Source organism: Carex rostrata, chromosome 12 (assembly GCF_964058835.1).
Source record: "Carex rostrata chromosome 12, lpCarRost1.2, whole genome shotgun sequence".
In the NCBI taxonomy this organism is placed as follows: Eukaryota; Viridiplantae; Streptophyta; class Magnoliopsida; order Poales; family Cyperaceae; genus Carex; species Carex rostrata.
The window spans coordinates 3363190-3385248 of NC_135929.1; the positions used below are offsets into that span (position 1 = coordinate 3363190).

The 22059-nt window shown below is 35.4% G+C and overlaps 3 protein-coding genes across 4 annotated transcripts; 2 read left to right on the forward strand and 1 right to left on the reverse strand.

The window, feature by feature from the left end:
• Positions 1-3568: 3568 nt before the first annotated feature.
• LOC144563686 (kinase with adenine nucleotide alpha hydrolases-like domain-containing protein) lies at positions 3569-8480 on the forward strand. Its single transcript, XM_078313173.1, has 9 exons — positions 3569-4622; positions 5120-5277; positions 5383-5477; positions 5575-6566; positions 7044-7207; positions 7347-7423; positions 7522-7669; positions 7796-7945; positions 8069-8480. The coding sequence occupies exons 1-9, from the start codon at positions 4421-4423 to the stop codon at positions 8309-8311; spliced, it is 2229 nt and encodes a 742-aa protein (XP_078169299.1). The 5' UTR covers positions 3569-4420; the 3' UTR covers positions 8312-8480.
• A 4644-nt stretch (positions 8481-13124) lies between these two features.
• Positions 13125-17104, reverse strand: LOC144563687 (RGG repeats nuclear RNA binding protein A-like). The gene is made up of 6 exons (XM_078313175.1): positions 16538-17104; positions 15521-15926; positions 15288-15432; positions 14656-14814; positions 14511-14564; positions 13125-13601 (listed from the first exon to the last, which is right to left on the reverse strand). The coding sequence occupies exons 1-6, from the start codon at positions 16713-16715 to the stop codon at positions 13407-13409; spliced, it is 1137 nt and encodes a 378-aa protein (XP_078169301.1). The 5' UTR covers positions 16716-17104; the 3' UTR covers positions 13125-13406.
• Positions 17105-18659: 1555 nt separating this feature from the next.
• LOC144563234 (transcription factor MYBS3-like) lies at positions 18660-21136 on the forward strand. 2 transcript variants are annotated; one of them, XM_078312674.1, is made up of 4 exons: positions 18660-18750; positions 19628-20065; positions 20411-20610; positions 20846-21136. In XM_078312674.1, the coding sequence occupies exons 2-4, from the start codon at positions 19744-19746 to the stop codon at positions 20996-20998; spliced, it is 675 nt and encodes a 224-aa protein (XP_078168800.1). In that variant the 5' UTR covers positions 18660-18750; positions 19628-19743; the 3' UTR covers positions 20999-21136. The 2 variants fall into 2 exon arrangements, with proteins under 2 accessions (XP_078168800.1, XP_078168801.1); XM_078312675.1 differs by having other exon boundaries at positions 20411-20563.
• Positions 21137-22059: the final 923 nt, after the last annotated feature.

Sequence of the window (22059 nt, forward strand, 5' to 3'; positions counted from 1 at the left end):
TTGGTGTCAATCTAGAAGTGGTGATTCTTTCTTTAAATGAAATCTTATAATGTTTTTTGATGTTAAGGATCTTCCATATCTCCTTCTTTTGGAAGAGGAAAGAAGTCCAGAACCGACTCAAGCTTTGGACCTCCTGGTGCAGGGTTTTGGGGGTGGTAACCCCCCATCTCCAATGTCTGGCGACGAGGAGGATGAAGACTTATTAGATATGTAGCATTTAGTTTTATAAATGTTATGATGTTTTTGTGTTTTCTTCTGATTTTGCTTTAGTTTGTGGGCATGTATGTTGTTTTTTGTTTTTTTTTTTCATTTGTTTTCTGCTTTTGTCTTGAACAGCTGTACAGACTTGCTGTATTTGATTTTGGTATCAGGTCAGATGTATAATAGTTTTTTATTTTAAATGAAATCAGTGGTAAATACCACTATTCTTCAAAAAAAAATTTACTCCCTCTGACATAAACTCCGGCGAATTAATTGTTAATAGAAAATGAAGATAATAGTAGGTCCCAATACGTGGCAGTAAGTTTTGTTTAGTTTGTATGAGGTTTTTTTTTCGAACATTATTTTTATCAAGGACAATATAATAATATTAAGGATAATTATTTGATTTTATGTATTTGGTGTTCGGTACTAATACAGAACTGTAAATGCAAATTTTATTAGTTTTTAAGTATTAAATAAGTACATATTTGGTGGCCCGTGCCAATTTATTCCTAGTGCAGTAATTTTGATAAACATTTAAAAATTATTTTATTTCAGATATATTTAAGAGTTGTCTTGCATAAACATAATTAATTTAGAACCTAACATTAAGAGAGAAAAATTAGGAAGCCAGTAACGAGAGGTTGTCTTCTTTAAATAGCAGTTCCCTACCTTCAAAGTTAAAACCAACACACGAATAAACCGTAAGTTTCATACAATAAATGTTGTTCTGAAACCATCAAATCAAAATTTAATGATGATAAAATATCTCATCTTGGTAGCATCGTTCTGCCTACAATAAATATAAATAAATAAATAAATGCAAAGAGGGTCGCGAGTGACGAATTCCTATCCTGCATTAACTAAAAAAAAAAGAATATTTTAAGTTGGTATTTATGAATTGTCCGATTCGTTTTAAGACTTATTTGTACTAGATTTGCATATTAAGACTCTTTTACTTTATAGACTAGAGCCGAATTGACACCTTTCAAAAATTAGACGGTTTAGATACATTAACTCAAAAGAGTATTTTCTGAGTTAATGCAGACTTGCAGGTGACTGGTGAGCAAAAATTTAACGAAATATGTAATAAGAAAGTTTTTCAAAAAGCTTTAGAAGTGATCTACAATTATTCTTGGAGTTTTTTTTTTTGAGAAATACAATTATTCTTGGAGTCAATATGGTACAACCAAGTTTCAGCATAGAAGACGTTATTTAGTGCCCAAAAAACTTGAGTTAAAATTTCAAATCCTCGATAGTAATGTAATTTCTTTTATTTAAAATAAAAACAATGTGTTGGAAGGAAATTAAATTTGACAATAACAAACATTCTAAAATTGAGTACCAGTAGTTAATTTTTTTAAAAAATTACGTCTGTACTGAACATCGCTAAAGTTAAAATGTTGCATTTTGAAAGGAAAAAAAAAACAGAGGTCCACGCATACCAAGTGTGCGCACCACTCACAAGTGGCATGGATACTAGGTCCGAGCATACCTAATCTATGTGTCACTTCTAAATTCTATGCGAACTAGACCCGCATTCTTGCTACGATTCGAGATTCGACCAATTGCAGACTAGCTCTAAAATTTATTTTTTGAAAGATGCTCACTAGAAAATTTCGTCACACCTAGAAGATTAAAACACATTACATTGTAACTTTAATTGAAAATTTTCATTTTTATTCATGATATCATATGAATACAGTATAAAAATTGAATGCATACATACAAGATTTATCCGTACCACTGTAATTTTTTTACTACTGCTAATTAGATAAATATTAAATCGTAAACTGAAGAACCCATTTCTCACAGATAACAATGTAAAAGTCTTTAAAATAGTGAATTTCTTTATATCTACTGTGTGGTAAAAACAAACTAAAAAATGGCAACAGCATAAAAATTTGTGATTTGTTGACTCGTGGATATTGTCTGATTCTTTCGATTGAATGAAATGTAAATTTTGTTGGATTCTTACCTGAGATACCTTTTTAAAAAAGCAACTGACGCCTCTTCCGTTATGCTCTGACAATTCCTAGAAGTTCAATTCCGAAATATTGAATAGATTCCTCAAACTAAAAATTGAGATAAATTTTCAAAACAAATATATTTTAGTATTGTTTAGAAAGTAATTGTCTCATTTGCCAGTATGACAAAAAAAATACCTCTTTAATTACAGAAAAAATTGGTCTAAACACTATTTTTTTTTTCATATATTGTTTTCTACAACATAGAAGTTATCTATTTTTTTAGAGGAGTGTTCAAATGCTATCATTTTTTGTGCCTCCACCATTCCTACATTTTAAAAATATTAATAAATTAAAATTTAAATCATAAACATCAAAATAAATTCGTTAGATGTGATCTATGTTATTTTACGTATGCATGCGCAAAAAAATGTGACATTTTAACTTTATTTTAGTTGTCATTAAGAGCTTGTAGAAATATACTTATGTAGATAATTTTTAGACATTAAGTTTTTAAATAATCGATTCACATTAAAACGAAATTGAAATGTGATTTTTTTTTATAAACACACAAAGAAAATAACATAAATCACATCCAGCAGTATTATTTTGACATTTATAATTTTAATTTTAATTTATTAATATTTTTAAAAATAAATTCATAATAGAGAAAAAAAAAGACATTTATAAACCCTCCTCAGAATCTTCTACCTTTGCGCCATTTCAAATCCAATAAAAAATATAATACACGAAGCGTACAAGACACGTCTGGGTGACACAGGAATAGCGCTAACTCAGGAATGACTGTTATTCCTAACGAGCTATTCTCAACACAACACGTTTGAGTGAAAAAAAATGCTATTTTCAACAAAGGAATAGCTCGGATTAGCTGTTATTTCGCTATTCCTTAGAAATATCGAATTAGCTGCTATTCCGAACTATTCTTTATTTCACATCTTCCAAGATATTCACAATCACAACCTACTACAATTATATTCAGGAAGGACTTCCCACCAAATATCAAATAAATGAATGCATTACATTTATTACATCGTATTCAGACGCGGCGCCTTACAACAAGCAACAGTTTGAAATTTTATTATTATTTAGAATCTTTTATAATCAGGCACACTGTTCTATTTTCTCTTTATTGCAATGAATAATTTTTGTCAGTTGCCGCATTTTTTAAAGTGGATCTTAATCGAATCGCTTTAAATTTGAAGGGCCATTTATTAAATTTTCCTGGCGCCCAGAGCGTGATGGCATTATCGTGATAATATCATTTAACAAAGGGTATTTGTATTGGGTGCCTGTTCTACCGCGATCCGCTGTAACCTGTAATAGAGCGAGATAGTAAGAGAAGGACATATATACAGATATAGAGAGAAAAAACACAGCGCAATAATTAGCGAGAGGTTTCTTTATTGTGCGATTTTTATTTCTATTCTTGGTTTCCTCTCTTTCCTTCCAATGGCGATCTAGATTTCTTTCCTTCCCTTTTATTGGGAGATTTTAAGGCAGTCTTTTACCAAATCGTGCGCCATTGACCAACTCCGAGCGCTCTCTAGCTTCCTACATGGATTTCAATCGATCTCAAACGGGCAAAAAGGTATAGATGGAACTTGATGCGTCGTAAGAAGGAAAATCGCCGGGATTTCCATTTTTAAGAAGAAATTGAGTATTGATTGAAGCTCTAATCCAGTTTGCTCAAATTCGACGCTTGTTTGAGGGGGGCTGATCGAAGGGAAAGCGGGACACAAACTCGTTCTCCTCGGAGGTTCCATTAAGCAGGAATTTGAGGTAGGATAAAGAGAAAACAAGGGAAAAGACGAAAAACTTCGAGGCTTTTATTGAAAAAGGAGTTGAGGTTGTTTGTGCTGTACAATCGGTTGGGTTCGCATCACTTTTTTTTCTTTCTCTATCTGTCGTTTTCTCGCAACAGGCGTGGTACATTCACGAAAACAGTGCCCTTGTTTCTCCCAATTTTTATTTCAATTTCTCCTGATTTTTCACCCTCTCTCACTTGCTATACTATAAAGCTCGGATGTTTCCTCCATTCAGCAAGTAAAAACCCCACCACTACGAATCAACACCAAAGACCGCAATCAGACCTTTTGCACAGCTGAGGCCTTAGTTATTGCTCTCTTTCTTCAAACAGTGAAAGCTACAGTTCCGCCTTCATGATTTCCAAGCGCACCTCCATTTACAAATAGGGTTGGTGCTTTCTTTCATTCTCTCTTCCTTGTCTGGAGATGGGTTCAGTGCAGCAACAGAGGGGGAAAGGAGTGGCGGAGAAGGGGTTGTCAGATTCTTCTTCTTCAACTGAGAAGGTGGTAGTGGCAGTGAAAGCATCAAAAGAGATTTCTCGAACTGCTCTTGTTTGGGCTCTAAGGCATGTCGTTCAGCCTGGTGATTGCATAATTCTTTTAGTTGTGATCACTCCACAGAGCTCAGGTCTGATTTCGTTTGTGTTTTTTTATGTTTTCCATTTTTTGTAAAAAATTGTTGTTAGATGCTACAACCCTATTAAGTTACCCCACTTGGTTTTCTAGTTCAACCTAAGATGTTGAACAAAGCACATTTATTGGTAATTCTTTGTAGTTTAAGCATTTAATTTTGTTGCTCTCAATTATTCTCTATTAACAATCTTAGAATGAAGTAGCAAAGTCTAATACAAAAGTGCTTGACTTTAACTTGTAGATGTATCCTTTTCGTAAATTTAAGTTGAGAGGTTGTTTGAATTAAAGTTTAAAGTGACCTCTTCTTCCAATACTAGTCAGATTGTTATTTTAGTCTCGTGAGATTTCACTTTTTGTACATATACATCTTTTCATTTTCTTAACGGTGACCTTGACATAAGTTTCATTTAAAACCATTTGGACCACTCCATTGTGAAACTTTTGTGATTTTAATGTTTTGGAAGTAACCATTTGCATTCTTGTGATGTTCAGGGAGGAAATTTTGGGGATTTCCTAGGTTTGCAGGGGACTGTGCAAGCGGCCACAGGAGGTCTAATTCAGTTACCGCCACATTGGATCAGAAATCTGATATTTCAGAAACTTGTTCCCAAATGATGCTTCAACTCCATGATGTCTATGATCCAAACAAGGTTAGACTTGTAACTAGCATGATCTACATATTTTTCACTTTTTGTTTCACCACGTGTTGTCTAATGTGTACTTCTAATTTTTTGAAATATATAATTTTTGTATAGATAAATGTGAAGATAAAAATTGTATCTGGCTCGCCAACCGGTGCGGTGGCTGCCGAGTCAAAACGGACCCATGCAAGTTGGGTTGTACTAGACAAGTACTATTTCCTCTCTTTGGTTCTCTCTAATCTTTTTACAGAATTTTAACTAAGTATACATATTCAATTTCTTTCTTTTTTCTTTGGCATTTTGAAGGGAACTTAAGCAAGAGGAGAGGAGATGCATGGAAGAGCTACAATGCAACATAGTGGTAATGAAACGGTCACAACCCAAAGTTCTAAGGTTGAATCTTATTGGATCACCTGACAAGGGGGCCCATGCGTCAGCCCCAAATTTACCTCCTGACCCCAACAAGTCGACTGAGAAACTGAATGCCAATACAACCAAAGAGCCGAGAAGCTCTATCCGTGGGCCTGCAGTGACTCCCACTAGCAGCCCTGAGCTGGAAACCTCCTTTACTGGTACTGAGGCTGGTACCTCCTCAGTTTCCAGCTCAGATCCTGCCACCTCACCTTTTTCCCCTTGTGAAAACAATCTGAAAAAGGAGGTAAACACACAGACTAAAGAGGGAAGTACCCGTGCCAATTTGGAGGTGACCACCTCAGATTCTGACAGCACTGGCAGCTTAAGTCCCGGTACAATCTCAGCCGTCAAGCCATGGATGACTGAGAACTTACGTCGCGGGAGCACTACTTCAAAGCGTCTACAGAACTCCCAATCAAACCAAATCAAAGCTGAGATTGGCAGCATAAGTAATCGATCGGACTCGAGTCTTTCTAGAAGCATCAGGGATGCTGTATCTCTATCACGTACTGCACCACCAGGCCCACCTCCCCTGTGCTCCATCTGCCAGCACAAGGCACCGGTTTTCGGAAAACCACCTAGGTGGTTCTCATATGCTGAGCTGGAGCTAGCAACAGGTGGTTTCTCACAAGCAAATTTTTTAGCTGAAGGTGGATTTGGGTCTGTTCACCGGGGTATACTTCCTGATGGACAGGCTGTAGCTGTGAAGCAGCACAAACTTGCGAGCACTCAAGGAGATAATGAGTTCTGCTCTGAAGTCGAGGTATTGAGCTGTGCTCAGCATAGGAATGTGGTGATGTTGATTGGGTTTTGTGTTGAGGATAGGAGGAGATTGCTTGTTTATGAGTATATATGCAACGGGTCACTGGATTCACATCTTTATGGTAGGTAGAATTATCTAATGGCAATTCTTATGATTTATCTAGGTTATGTTTTTGGTATGAAAATGAAACTCTAAACTAGGTTGTGTTTCATCAGGAATGATCAATATGAGATTCAGGTCTCAAATATTAGAATTTTCAAAATCTTAATCCTGGAATGAAACTTTCACACATTTGTAGTACACAAATTTTCTTGGGATTGAACTGGATGTTCTTACCTTGGGATTGAACAGGTTCCATTTCTGTCTGTAAACTAAGATTCCTATAGGAATCTCTCTCTACATTTTACCAGAGCAGTTTCTCTGATCAAAATATGGGCTTTCAATTGTTGTGTACTTTGTTGTAACAATGTTTAACATCAATTGCTTCTTCCCTTTTATTCTGATTAAGTCTCCAACAAGAAGGCTTTTTTGTATATAAACAAAATCTTCATCTCTACTAGCTGCTATTCTAATTTTGTTTTCATATGGTTGGATTCAGGTCGTAACAACAGAGAGACATTGGAATGGTCGGCTCGGCAAAAGATAGCAGTTGGAGCAGCAAGGGGGCTTAGGTATCTGCATGAGGAGTGCAGAGTTGGGTGCATCATCCACCGTGACATGCGTCCCAACAATATCCTTCTTACTCATGATTTTGAGCCCTTGGTACTTGATCTTTATCTTTTTCTCTCTTAGTATTCCTTTCTCAACTTTATAATATACCTTGTTTTATCTTTTAGCTAAAACTTCTTTCATTTAATTTTGACTCTGACAATTTCTTCTTCTCGTATGTTGTTCTTTTAAGGTTGGGGACTTTGGATTGGCACGGTGGCAACCGGACGGTGACACAGGTGTTGAGACGAGAGTCATCGGTACTTTTGGGTGGGTTAATTTTGTTTTTGTCAATGACAAGGTTGAATTGTGCAATATCATTTTGTATTTTAGTTTGAAATTTGGTATTTTTGATGATTCTTGTGTAGTTATATGGCACCAGAATATGCACAGAGTGGGCAAATAACGGAGAAAGCTGATGTGTATTCTTTTGGTGTGGTACTAGTTGAACTGGTCACGGGTCGAAAAGCAGTTGACATTAACCGACCAAAGGGGCAACAATTTCTTACAGAATGGGTGAGTAAAACTTTCCTTTACTGCAAGGTTTAACACCTGGTTCTAATATGAAACTTAGATATTGTTTTGAGTACGTGTATTGTAATATTTGACTGTACAATATCAAGATGTTATTTTTGAGTGCAGGCACGGCCTTTACTGGAGGAGTATGATACTGAAAAGCTGATAGATCCTCGCCTTGGAAACCGGTACAATGAGCATGAGGTCTATTGCATGCTGCATGCTGCATCACTCTGCATCAGGCGCGACCCACATTCCAGGCCTCGCATGTCCCAGGTACCCTTTTTTTTTTCCTTGGAATGCCTATAACTATTTCTCGAAATTTTTCACATTGCTGAAGCCTTGATTATTTATTATTTTTTTCCCTCTAATAACAGTTAAACCTCACATTCTGAATAGGTTCTAAGGATATTGGAGGGAGATGTAGTCATGGACTCAGGATACATTTCAACCCCTAGTTATGATGTAGGAAATAGAAGTAGACGTATAATGACAGATACGAAGAAACCACAACAAGAGAGAGACAATTTTATGGTCCCGGTTAGAACAGAGTCGTTGCGTATGTTAGAAGGGAAGCGGTCTTATGAGGTTTTGAAGGCAGCATGGGATCGGGAGCGAGACAGCCCTGAACTCCGATCTTGATGCATCAAGGGTGGGGGAATTGTGTATTCTTTATTCCTCTTTAAAGCTTTTTTTTTCCTTAATATTAATTCCTACGGATGAGTTGTGCAACTTTTGATGTTTTGGTTGGTTTGGAAATTTGTACAAAGGAAGCTGTTAGTTTTTGTTAAGAATGAATTACGATGTAGCATGAGTTTGTGGTGCTTTTATCTTTCGTTAAAACTAAAGAATGGTACTTATTTGAAGAATATTGCTTATGGAGTGTATCGATATTGGGGGTGCTTACGCCCTTTCATAATCAAAAGCGAGGGCATTATCGAAGTACGGTGTAATAATAGGAGCGTAGTAATCTGTAATCTATGTTTAATTAATTATAAATCATAAAGATCGATAAGTTTAAAGCTTTCTTATTCATGCCGGGTCATGAATACTGTTTTTTGGTGAATCATATTTCTTTCTTATTTATTCCGTAATTAAAAAGAGAATGTTTATTTATTTTTTTTGACAAAAAGGAGAGGACAGAATGTTTGCACGAGCCAGTTATAGTTGAGTTATAGCTTTTTTACCATAAAAACTATAACGCTACGCTATCAACTTAACCCTACGCCATTAACTGTTTTCTATGCTATAACTAGTTATAACTATAGCAAATTTTTAGACTTTACTTTCTCTATGATGCCATCAGTGGTGAAGTCAGAATTTTTGTCAGAAGTAGACAAATATTTCTAATACAACTAAATGGGAAAACATATATGTTACAAAAATATAATAAAAATTACAATATTAATCAAAATAAATAAGCAGTCAAAAAAATAGAAATGAACATAAAAAATTATAACTCCATCAAATATTTATAACAAATATCTTTTACATATCACAAATCAATGTCAAATTTAAATTAAACAACAGAGCCACAAAAACATTACAATATTTTTCAAATGGTTTTTTAATTTATAACTCATCTATAATTTAGACTGGATGAAAAAAAAAGAACAAAATATATCCTTCTTTTATAAAAGAGAGATATTTATCCACGGTAAACAACTAATTTGAAGTTAATTCATATATAAGCCCCTTCTTTGTTTTTCTTCTCATCTATTTTCTTTGCAAACACTATCATCGTTTTTATTTGAAAAATAGAACAAACTGGAAGAATTTCTTAATTAGGTTATCTTTGAGCTTTATTAAACTCCAGTTAGATCAAGTCATTCATAAATGTACAAATTATATATGGAATTGGTATAAAGTTCAAAAGTGTACCAGTACCAGTCACGGGCTCACGGTCATTTATTAATGTAAAAATTAGGGTTATCTTTGAGCTTTGCTAAACTCTAGTTAGATCAAGTCATTTATGAATATACAAATTATACATGTTAAACTCTATTATTATCTAATTTCCAAAAAAAAATTAGGATTAAGAGCAAAGAAGCGGTACCGTAACAAGTATGTGGTAATATGCGGTCATATGTAGTAATATGCAGTATGCGGTAATATGTGGTATGCGATAATATGCGGTAATATAAGTTATCATACAAACAAATACGCGGTAATATGTGGTTGATTGTGCGGTAATAATATGCGGCCGAATATACGGAACCACATATATTGACCACATAGAGATTTCTTTGCGGATTACAAGCTAATACGCATATGCGGCCACATAGACCACATTTTATTACACTGCTCCGTTATTTATAAATTAAAAGGGTAGCAGACTAGCGAGTTAGTTAAGTTAGCGGGTTAGAACTTAGAAGAGTAGCGGATAGCGCTAATTAAATTTTTTGAATAGGCAGATTTAATTGAGATGGACTGGTCAGAGTTAGGCAAAATTAATTTTCAGAGTAGGCAATATTTGTCTTTTAACCAGGTCTAAATTAATTTTTTTTTAAGAGTAGGCAACTGCCCCCTATTGTATGCTATCTTCGCCACTGGATACGATCATCATTATTTAAAACCTTGTGTTTGCATGAAAGATTTGTGGTTAAGATTAATTGCATTGTGGTTTATTGTACATGTTTTAAATATTTTGAAAGATATTTATTTCTGGTTAAAATGAATTGTGTTGTGATATATTGTACCCGAAATTAATTTCTATAAAAAAAAATATTTTTTTTTTGGCAAGTCGATATAGATTTTGAGTACTCAAAAAGTCATGGAAAGTGATCAGAAAGTCTAACCGGCGCAGTGTTAGTGCATGGGACTATGGCCTATGGGAGTTGCTGTACGACACAGCTGACAGCTTCACCTACGTACTAGTGCTGCCAAACCTATTAGGCTATTTCTCTCAGGCTTTCTTCAATTCTGAACCATAAGCAGTTCTGCTCATCCACCTACACAAACATGAAAATTATTGATTGATTCTTGAGAAAACGACAAGCAGTACGCAACTGGATGAAAAGATTGACATGGTTACAAAAAATGTATTAAAATACATGAAGTATATATTATTGAGTGGTTCATGAAAAGAGGAAATGATTTATACCTTCATAGAATTAATAAAAATTAAACATGTAATATTGTTATTTTGAAATCTCGTTTCATAACGAGTACTCTCTCCTCTTTCTTTTCTTCTCCATTCCCTCCTCCGTCCTCTTTCATTCTCGTCCACCCCGCTTTTTCTTCAAAAAATCTTAGCCGCTAGCAAGCGCTACTCGTTCATGCCCCCTACCTCAACACCTATTCGTCGGAAGAAGAGAAAGTTGACGATAATAGCCCTAGTCGTCATCTTTCTTGTCTATCGACAGCTTCTCTTCCTTCACCATTATTGAGAGAACTAAAGACAGTTGGCGGCAATAGCCCTAGTCGTCGGCTCTCCTTTCTCTTTTCACTCTCACCACTGTGGTACCCTACCTTCTCCGCCCGCAACCCAAATAGAAAAAGAAAAATGAAAAAAAAAAAAATGTCTCCTTTCCTTTGGTCGCTAGCTAGTCAATACTGAAGGTTATCGGTGTCTACCACTAAAGGATATGGTTTGTTTCTTTTGTTGTTTTAGTTGTTTGTGTTGTTAGATGTTGATGTTTTTTAGATGTTGATGTACTTTGGATGATGTTTTAGATGTAGAACGATGGATGTATTTTACGTTTTAATTAATAAAAATTATACTTGATAGTCAATGTCAAGGTTTAAAAAAAAATAGAAATCTCGTTTCATAACACAATTGCTAAATACTTAGGCGGTCTGTATGGAAAGGTCATGCCTGCTACTGTTTAATGGCATTATATATTATTGTTACTGTTGAACTGGCATATCTACTGATTCATGTGTGGTATTTTAAATCGCCCTTCCAGTTATATCGCAAACCCTTAAGTATTTTTTTTATGGAATTAAAATGCCCAGTCTATTAGGTGGTGTGATTTGATCAAAATTCTCATGTAACAGTTCGAATTGAGAAACTGTCATCCCATTCAATCAAATTGGGATGGTCTGACTCTGCCATGTGTTTTGGAATAAAGAACATGAAGCTTAGGATTTTTAGTATAGTTTATGTTTTAAAGTTAATGGTTTCAGTTCTTATTTAAATTCAAATTAAAAGCTCTTTAGGTTCGAGGCCCCGATATCTGCCGAATCACGCATGCTTGGGTTGAATAAACTTTTATCTACTAGACAGCTACCGTTGATTGGGCCCGTTCACTACATATGACAACTAATTCTAGCGGATTCATTATAGGCCGAGTACCTGACGGCCCATGATTTTACTGATTTGTGTTTCCATTAAATTATAGTGAGCAACTCACTCCCCACGCTACCCTTTTAAGGCAAATAAAAGAAGCAAACAGAGAAAAAGATGGTCAATCTTGATCTCGAACTATTTCATAATATAAATGAAAATAAGTAGAGAACAATATAAGAATCGCTTCAATATTGATAATTGGTTATTTAACCACTTGGTTTTCTATAATAAGTTTTAAGAAAAACATTATATGTAATGATCGAAAATGATTTCCAAAAGTATTATATAAATACTAACCACTAGGATTGGTAAAAAGTAAACATAATTTATGTCAACCAAATCGTCATTGAATGAAATCAATTAATCCAATCAACTAATATATAGCATGTAAATACATTTGACAACTATTCCAATCAGCGGTAACTGAACAATCCATTTCAAGAATCCAACTTTCTATTCTTAAAATAAATAACACTAGTTAAATCCAGCATAATCATTCTAAAATCCAAAGCATATTCATTATACAAATGCTCGCCATTTTTTCCATTCACAGCTAAAAGCGGGGTGTGATGGTAGATCCATGTCATTACATCAGAGCATTCTAATTGGAAATCAAACTAAGAGACAATAGTACAATAATTATATCAATGGATGTATAAAAATAATGCAATTTGAGAGCCAAAATGAAATCTATGCACGAACCAATTTTGAATCAAGTATAAAGAAGTACGCTTTATGTTAATCTCGCAACGAGTGCCATCAACGAATCTGACCAAGACCTCGTCAATTTGACGGTTTAATCCGACCTAACTAAGATAATATCGTAATGGCCAGCAAATGCGAACATATATTAGTCGCAAATTGTTCGACGATTTCCAAAATCTAATACATATTATGGGCCATGGTGTCAAATTTCTGTCGGATAATTAAGATTTTGCTCCTTGGTGCAATGAGACTGCTACGTCCGCGTATTGAGAGTCCATTATTCCCGAGCATTTCGAAAGAACGGATTTCAATACGTCTCATGATTAAAGGATATTGTTAATAGCAAATTGTACCATTGACCAGCTACAAAGAATGAATGAGAAAAATTATATAATCATCCTTCTCACTGAACAAGTGCCAGCATGTATTCCTAGATTAAAAAACAGAAAACCACAGGAATAATAATTGAAGTGAAACAAAACTAGAAATTTAAAATCCACTACAGACGCCCGAAACAAAATCACTGGCACAGAGTACAATCACAAAGTATTTAATCGAGACAAACATTGCTATCCCTGTGACAGACGTTGTCTGCTCTGATGTACATTGGACAACACTAGAAAAACTACCACAGACTCAGACACAACACAACAACAAAAAATTCAAATCCAACCTGCATAATGTAAAATTATGACATTAACCTTCGCAAATAAATATTTTTAAAAGTAAACTAATGGTACTTCACTTGCCACCAAGAGAAGGGAACTGGTTTTGGTCAGCAATGGACGGTGCTGCTACAGGTCCCCTGTTTCTTCCCATGTTATCTCCCCTGAAGGAGCCACGATCACCTCTACCTCTCCCTCCACCACGGCCACGACCGCGGCCATAGAAGCTCTCCCCTTCGGCAGGCTTCAGGAACTCGTTGATGCTCAAAGACTACAAGAAAAAAAAATTCTGTCACAGGATATTACAAGATCATGTATTGTTGTCAGAAGCGTTGAAATTTCCAGACTTGCCCAATCAACCAAAAAGAAGCACAATATTAGAATATGTAAATCTGCAAAAGAAGAAACATGCTGCAGACCAATAACACTAGAGAACAATCCAACTTGTGAAACTCATCCAAGTAATTTCCCAAAGTTTCAAAACTACCAATTTTGCTCAATCATTAGGGCAAGGGCATAATCTAAAAAAAAATTGTAATATATTGAACCAGATTTATTTCACATCTGTTACAACCGACAAAACACTAATCACAATCCAAATATTTAAAAATGGAGATATATTCTTATTGTTTAGATTGGCTTGGTATCACATTTGGTGCAATTTTAAGTAAAGCTGCACCATTAATTTTTCTCAAATTGATTGATGTCCAATCCGTTTTTAAATAACACCAAATTCAATACACAGCCCATCTTAATTTCCATAATAGATAACATAGGTATTTTTTTTTCTATATGTGTTCTGGGATTCAAATCTGCTCCTTTCCTTAAGAAAGGAGCATCCTTCTATTCTTCAATCCAAACCGTTCAAAATCGATCACACAGTTTCAATTACATATGATTTGTTTTTATAGATTATATTGATATAAAAAAAGGTCATTGAAGCCGTGTGATCGATTTTGAACGGTTCGGATTGAAGAATAGGAGGGCGCTCCTTTTCTTAAAAGGAGCAGATTTGAATCCTGTGTTCTGTTAGTTGTCACAATTGTCAATTAAATTTATCAAAATATAATTTACTCCCTAAAGTATGGGATTTAGGTGACCACAGCTAAGAGTTTTTATTGATTTTATACTCTTTTGTGGAGCTTAAGGATTGGAAAAAAGAGAGACTAATTGTAAATACCTTCTTGGCCTTCTCCTCAGCACTCTCTTTCTTCTTGGATTCCTTATCAGCACCCTAATAAATAAAAGGAAATATACATAAAATGTTTAAACAAATAACTGCAAGTGCAAATGATAGCAAGTAGAAAAACAGCAAACTGACTGACCAGCTTGATGAAAACCTCATCATTGTTCTTCTTGACAGAAAGAACTTGCATGGACTGCAATTCCTTGTCCACCTCAACTTTCCTCTCCTCTGCTTTCAGTGCCAGAACTGCTCTCCTCTTCTCTTCCAAGACCTTTTCATACTCCTCCAGGGTCATCTCCTACAAAAAATTCAACAAATTAATTTGGACATCATAAACAAATGCACAATGGTTAATTTCTACAACAAAAGAGCTTAGCAATCTTTATTTCTTTTACTTTTATGTAGTTCTATTAAGAAAACTATGTACAGCAGAATCCTGAATTGATACTCAAAAGATTAATCAGGTGCCGAATCCTAGATTGCTGCTGCAATAAATATAGGCTGGGTGAAATAGAGAACTCACTATTCTAACAAGTAAGACTCATTGGATCAGCCGGGCAAATAACTTTAGCAAAAGAAAACTAATGGGAACACATAAACATACAAACCAGCATCCACAACCTAAATGCAAAAGCACAAGACCTGGTATATATAAAGAGTGACAATAGCAACAGTTTTTGGTGAATATTTATTAGAAACAAGATCGTGCACTGAAAGATGCCTGCTAAAAGATTAATAGATGTGTGCATGAAAGAAAAGAAAAGATAGTACCTTATCTTCCTCCTTTTCCTGCTCGGCCTCATTAGTAGCATCACCCTCTTTCTCTTTGACAGCCTCATCAGATGCTGGGACATCCTCCGGGCCCAATTCCTTTTCAGCAGTTTTCTCCTCAGAATTCACATTCTCCTCAGCCTCCCTAAAAATTTCAAGCAAAGTACATAAAACACAACACCAACAATAATTTTAAAAGAAAAACAAAGCAAAAACCTAACAATAAAACTAACTTGTCCGGGTTCTCATCAGTAGTAGTGCCCCAGTTAGCCCTGCCAGCACCATCCTTCTTCATCCCGTACCCACGCCCGGTACCACTGTGGCGGTCATATGACCTACGTGGCCTACCTTCCTCGCCTTCCTCACCATTTCCATACCCACCCCGGCGGGGGCCACCACGATAAGGCCCACGTGGCCCACGGGGACCACGCTCACCACTTTGGCCTTCTTCAGTGCCAGCTGCAACTGTCCCATTGTCTGCAGCAGCACTATCAGGTCCTCTTGCGTATCCATTAGTGTTGGAAAAGTCACGGTAGGAACGGTCACGGTCACCATACCCACGCCCCCCACGGCCACCACCGCGGCCAGCACCACCACGGCCACCACGTGCTGGAGCAGAGTTGTTTCTGGCTTCCTTGACTGCATCAAGAATAAAAAACAGAAAACAAAAGGATTGTAATTAGTTTTATTAGTTATTACTTTTTACAGAACAAAAAAGCTTCCCCATTGTTTTACATGGTTTAGATGAGGTACCATCCGAAACAAAATGCTGAAGTTTCCACAAAATTATCTAAAGAAATAAGACATTTCGGCTTCTATAATAAAACTTTTCAACTGTTGTCTGGCAACAAATTATTTCTCAGCACAGAATGTACTTATATTGTTAGATAAACCAGTTTGCTAGGGAATATAGTAATAATTTATGTTGAACAATAATATACTGATAGTGCCAACAAGCTATAAAATATTTTTGAAGAACAAATCCGTAAAATTTAGTATGTTTTCATTAATTCACAAGTTATAAACAGAGTTCCAACATTACTACAGTGCTATGAAACTGAAATTAAATTAAGCCGATTTTCAGCACAATAGCACCAAATCTTATAACATTCAGCAAATTTCAAGGCGATCATTGAGTGAACTTCTGAACTCTGTTTTATAACCAATATTAATAAAAACTAGGCTAACATTCAGCTCACAATTAGACTGCGCAACTATAACCAAGACAAGAAACGTTACTCTAATCTTACCAGCCTGAGCGGGAGGGAGAGGCTTTGTGGGAAGCCTCGCACCAGATGTCGGTGCCGGCGCCGCCACCGGGGCAGCGGCCTTCTTAGCGGCAATCTTCTTCTCTGTGGCCTCGATCAGAAGCGACGGATCGTCGCTCTCAACATCTTCGAGCAGATCGAATGGGTTCACGGTTGACATCTTAGCACAGAGAGAAACACCGACTGGCGACTGATTACTAAATCAAGACTTTTGGATAAACTTGATAACTAATGACATAAGCAAATAGCTCTAGACTGAATCGCCATGGCAGAATAATAAACGATAGAGAGAGATAGAAAGTGTAGCGTACAGCTAGGGTTTGGAGGAGGGGTGTGAGCCTGTGAGGTAAGGAGGAGGAGTAGTGGGTAAAACCCTAGCCGCAATCTCTGCGTACAATCCCCTTTTGTTCTCTCTTTCTTGGATTAGTTTATTCAGGAAATAACAGACGCTATTCAGATTTTTACTATCATGTACTTACAGATGACATGTCATACATTACTTTGTATAATATCCAATGACAAAGCATCAGAGAGGAAACACTGCGTTGCAGTTATGATTTGGAGTGCATTTTACATAATATTTCTTAATAGTTAATTGGAGCGGGTGTTCAATTTACTACATTGGTCATGGAGCTTTACTGGTATTTACGAGGAGACAACACAGCTTATCCGGGTGGCGGGCTGGCGGCCGGGGGTAGTCTGGGAATTTATTGGCCTTCCATCCTCGATAGTGGAAAGATGATGCTGTCAGTTACAGGACCGTGAGATTATGATTCAACGGACCAAGTTATTCGATTCTTCGTGCTTCGAAGTTGGATAAGCTGTTCATCCGACAGTTGAGCAAGCAGCTAAGAAGCTAAAGCACTCTGAACGTCCCAGATTTTGTTTCCTTTTTTTCCCCTGTTTTGTCGGGGAATCACGAAAGTTCAACGACTAAAAGGCCTTTTTGGACCTACATCTTTAAGCCCGATTTGAAAGGCCTTCTTTAATTTGTACTTGGGCCAGTCTGTGTCTTCTAACATTCTAGACCCATGGAATTGTCTTTATTATAGGTTCTGGTAAAAAATGGGAGAGTTCTTTGGAAAAAATAATCCATGAAAAAAAAAATGAATTGTTGAATATGAAATTAACAATATGGCAACGTCTGGAGTAAGCAATCATTCGAAATTTTATTCTTTAATTCTATTAACTTAATTTACTACTACTTTATTTATTTTTATTATTAGACAATAACTAAAATTAGAATTTGTTTTGGACCATATCCAATCACTAACAAGTTCGTTGATAGGATCCCCTTTTTTATTCCTCTATGTTCCTGATTTAGATTTGCGAATTATTATTAAGAATTCTTAGTAGAATAGAAAAAATTAGCAAACGAAGAATTAATTAGTAGAATTGAAAAAATAGATTCCTAATTCACCTTGTCTGGATTGGTTCGAATTCCGATCAGACATTTCAAATCTAAACAAAAATATTAGGTGACCTCAGAGGATATGGATTCCTTATATCTTCCATATACTGATATACACACCATATTGAATTTGGCATGACTGAGATTAATCTAGACCGTCCATTACCCATTGCACCCCTCTAATATCTGAGGGGAGACAAAATCCAAATTTTCCACGGCATCAGATTGAAATTCATCAATTGTCTGATCTAAGCCATTCAATTTATGTCAAGATTCGTGTAATCAGATTTAAATGTGCAGTAATCTCAACTGTTCGATAATTTTAAATTGTTCGTATGAATTTCAATACAAATGGCTTAGACCGGACATCAAGGTTTAGTGACCATCATAGTCCTTCCCTCCCTATGGTAAAACTATTTTGAAATTGGAGCTATAATCAAAGAGAAAAAAATCATATGGTTGTCATCTAAAAAATAGCGTTTTTCTCACTAGAGATCTTTGGCAATTTCAAGTACATTTCAAATTCAAAGGGCAAAAGATATTGATAGAACTAGTTTAGCTTCATGCAGCACAACAATTGTGTACATTTTTTATTTTGTCTTTACTGATGGTACGCTGCATAAAATCAGGATAGATATGTTAATACCTTTACCCACTTCAAAGCAGCACAATATACGCCTTTTTTTTCCGGCTATAAAAGCCCATTAATACCGATAACAAATTCCAATTGCTAAATTTGGCAAAAACAAAAGGAGCAAAATGAGTGTTTCCCGTTGTTAGGGGTGTCAATGGCACCCTTTTACCCGACCCGTATCGTATCCGAAAACACGGGTAAGAGTAAAAAATTTTTCCGTTAGATAATCGGGTACGGGTAAGGGTAATTATTTTTTTCCATTATCTTATCCATTTTCATATAAGATAATTTTTAAAAATAAAAATATATATATATAGATATATGTTTGGGAATATGCTAATATGCTATGCGTAGCATAGAAGGTCTCCGTGCAACGGCTCAATATTCGACTTTTCAAAATTCTAACGGTCGATCCGAACCGTTCATCTTGTTCTCCATATTAATATGTGTTTGGAGACCAAATTTTACATTTTTTGAAATTTGTTTACTATTTTTTTAGATTTATTGAAAATCGCTGTTTTTGGCAAATCTGGACCATAAAAAAATAACGATTTTCAATAAATCTAAAAAAATAGTAAAAAAATTCCAAAAAATATAAAATTTGGTCTCCAAATACATATTAATATGGAGAACAAGATGAACGGTTCGGATCGACCGTTAGGATTTTGAAAAGTTGAGTATTGAGCCGTTGCACGGAGGCCCTCTATGCTACGCGTAGCATGCTAGCAGGTTCCATATATTTGTATGAATATTATACATGACACAATAAAATTTTGTATTTTATTAAATTTTCATAATACAAATTAGTTGTATTCATTAATTTTTTCTTATTTTGAAAAATATTTTATCGAAAACACAAATCAAAATGTTAATGACACTTTTTTATTCGTTTACCCAACCCGTACAGTATTCGAAAAGACGGGTAAGGGTAAAAATTTTTTTTCGTTATCATAACGGGTACGGGTATGAAAATATCTCCATCCAATCCGTATTGTACCCGTTGACACCCCTACCCGTTGTGTACAAGTTATCCACACACATACTTAAAAAGGACAAACACTTGTATAGATTTAGAGAAGGGGCATATGCTTTTAGGTCCAAAAGGAGCACCCTCTGCTTGAGGAAACTTTCCACCATACAACAATGGCAAGGAAATGCTCCCACTGTGATGACCATGGCCATGACCAAAGAACATGCAACAGCTCGATAGAAGAAGAGGCAGTACGAGGTACAAAAGGGAGCTTGAGGCTGTTTGGCGTGCAACTAGACTTGTCACCACATAATTCACCTTTGAAAAGTAGCTATAGCATGAATTGCTTGAGCTCTTCTTCTTTTGTTTCTTCAACACCTGCTTCTGCTTCTCCTTCCTCCTCCTTTTCTTCGGTGCTTCTTTCGATTGATGAGAAGGGTTCAGTTGGGTACCTCTCAGATGGTCTAGTCGGTGTCACTCAAGAGAGAAAGAAAGGTTTGATACTATACCCGATGTTCCTCATTTTTTATGAAAAATAAAATGTATTTTTAGAAATATCTATAATCATATATTTACTTGTTTATTTCTATTGTTTTAATTTCAGTTAAAGATATCTTAAGATTTCATTGGTTTTCTGACATTCTAGTATATCCCTGCATAATTTTTCACAAAAACAATATTTTCTTTAATTCCGGTTCTCTTCTATATATCACAACCATATATGAATAAATTATTACAGGTAATTAGTGATTTTCCTTCTGCTAGTTTTATGATAACTTAATTTTTCCTTCCTCTCTGTTTTTCTTCTATGCCAAGCTTAATTTTTTTTTTTTAACATAGGTGTACCATGGAGTGAAGAAGAGCATAGATTATTCCTCGTAGGATTGGAGAAGTTGGGAAAAGGAGACTGGAGGGGCATCTCTAGAAATTTTGTGACCACACGCACACCTACTCAAGTCGCAAGCCATGCGCAAAAGTTCTTTCTTCGACAAAGTAATTTGAACACTTCAAAGAAACGACGGTTCAGCCTTCTTGACACGGTTAGTATCTACTGATTGGTACATACCCGGTACGGTATTGTCATATAGGACAGAAACCAATACCAATATTTATAAAATCTGTGGCCAACTATTAATATAGTATGGTATATGAAATTGTATGCTCCTTTATTAATTTCAAATAGATTGGTGATATGTGAAATGTTTTTTTTATCAAACTATACCAATTGCTTGCCATGTTAGTTGTAACAAATGATGTGTTCTCCTTGCAATTTAGGTCATCAGTTCAGAGGCAGCTGTTATCAATGGAAATTCAAAGTTGAAGGATTTGTACTACTCTTCTCAAATGTCTAATTTAAATCTAGATTTTCATGTGGCCTCCAAAAAGTTTGGCATAGATCTCAACCATAGCGACATTGATGACTGTTAACATGAGGGTAAAACTTGTAGCTACGAAGTAATTTTCTAAACGGGTATAATTGTAATCCCGAATTCTTGAATTCTTGAGATATAATCTGTAGTGCCCTTGATTTCTTCAGGTATGAGATTGTCTGTTTTTTGGTGTTAATTATTTTCTTTCCTTAATTTCTTTACTAAATGTTAGTACTTAAATATTATCCAAAAGAGCTCCATAGTGATCAAGATGAACTTGACTTAAAAATTATGCTATTTTCGAAACAAGACCTTAAAATAACACCCGTTTCTGTTATTAAAAACCATTATCATGAAACTTTTGTACCGTCTCGGCCATACGTACCAGGATCGTTGCACATACAGGAGCCTATCTGATACTCGGAAATTTAATAGAGGAAAAGCGAAATTTTCCAGCATTTTCTTGTTTAGATTCTAGCAAACGAAACACTAAAAAGTACTTTTCCAAGATCTTATGTTCTTACAAAACAAGCATCTCAAATGAAAAAACAAAATCTGTGAAAAATAAAATGATAGAAAAATGTTTCCAGTATTTTCTTGTATCATTATATTTTGTTGCACATCAAACGGGTCCCATATTAGCAGGAACCTTTTTTGGCACGGCATATATTGTGATTTTGATTGAACTGTGATGTCTGAAAAATAGAAGGTAGGCATAAAGGTAGATGGATGCTATAATCATGATAAACTATTAAATGGATAGTTTTACTTTGGTTAGGATCACACTAATCTTTGGATATGTTAGTTTAATAATAAAGACAAACCAGTGCTCTAATAATACAAACATCATGTTCCCACATCATCCAGTATAGAAGTTAGGTACATATCCAAAATCCCACTTTCCTTCATTAAATACAATAGCTCAATTGTTATGTAGATGCATTTTTTTATCTGTTGTTTTTTGATATAAAATAAAAGAGATTCACAGCCCCAATTTTTTTAATTTTTTATCTTTAGTTGAGAACGACGTCTAATATATTTGGATAAGATATCACTCTTTATTTGGAAGGAAGGTCATAGGTTCAATATTTAATACCTGTCGTCATGGGTTGATTTTAA

What these genes read in the sequence shown, in the direction of transcription:
- LOC144563686 (XM_078313173.1), top strand. Translation starts at nt 4,421, where the DNA reads ATGGGTTCAGTGCAGCAACAGAGGGGGAAAGGAGTGGCGGAGAAGGGG. An exon ending in AGTTGGGTTGTACTAGACAA is followed by an intron (nt 5,478 to 5,574) that starts GTACTATTTCCT and finishes GGCATTTTGAAG; the next exon opens with GGAACTTAAGCAAGAGGAGA. An exon ending in CTCATGATTTTGAGCCCTTG is followed by an intron (nt 7,208 to 7,346) that starts GTACTTGATCTT and finishes TGTTCTTTTAAG; the next exon opens with GTTGGGGACTTTGGATTGGC.
- LOC144563687 (XM_078313175.1), bottom strand. Translation starts at nt 16,715, where the DNA reads ATGTCAACCGTGAACCCATTCGATCTGCTCGAAGATGTTGAGAGCGAC. An exon ending in AGGAAAAGGAGGAAGATAAG is followed by an intron (nt 14,815 to 15,287) that starts GTACTATCTTTT and finishes AATTTTTTGTAG; the next exon opens with GAGATGACCCTGGAGGAGTA. An exon ending in CTGAGGAGAAGGCCAAGAAG is followed by an intron (nt 13,602 to 14,510) that starts GTATTTACAATT and finishes TTTTTCTTGTAG; the next exon opens with TCTTTGAGCATCAACGAGTT.
- LOC144563234 (XM_078312674.1), top strand. Translation starts at nt 19,744, where the DNA reads ATGGCAAGGAAATGCTCCCACTGTGATGACCATGGCCATGACCAAAGA. An exon ending in CACTCAAGAGAGAAAGAAAG is followed by an intron (nt 20,066 to 20,410) that starts GTTTGATACTAT and finishes TTTTTAACATAG; the next exon opens with GTGTACCATGGAGTGAAGAA. An exon ending in GGTTCAGCCTTCTTGACACG is followed by an intron (nt 20,611 to 20,845) that starts GTTAGTATCTAC and finishes CTTGCAATTTAG; the next exon opens with GTCATCAGTTCAGAGGCAGC.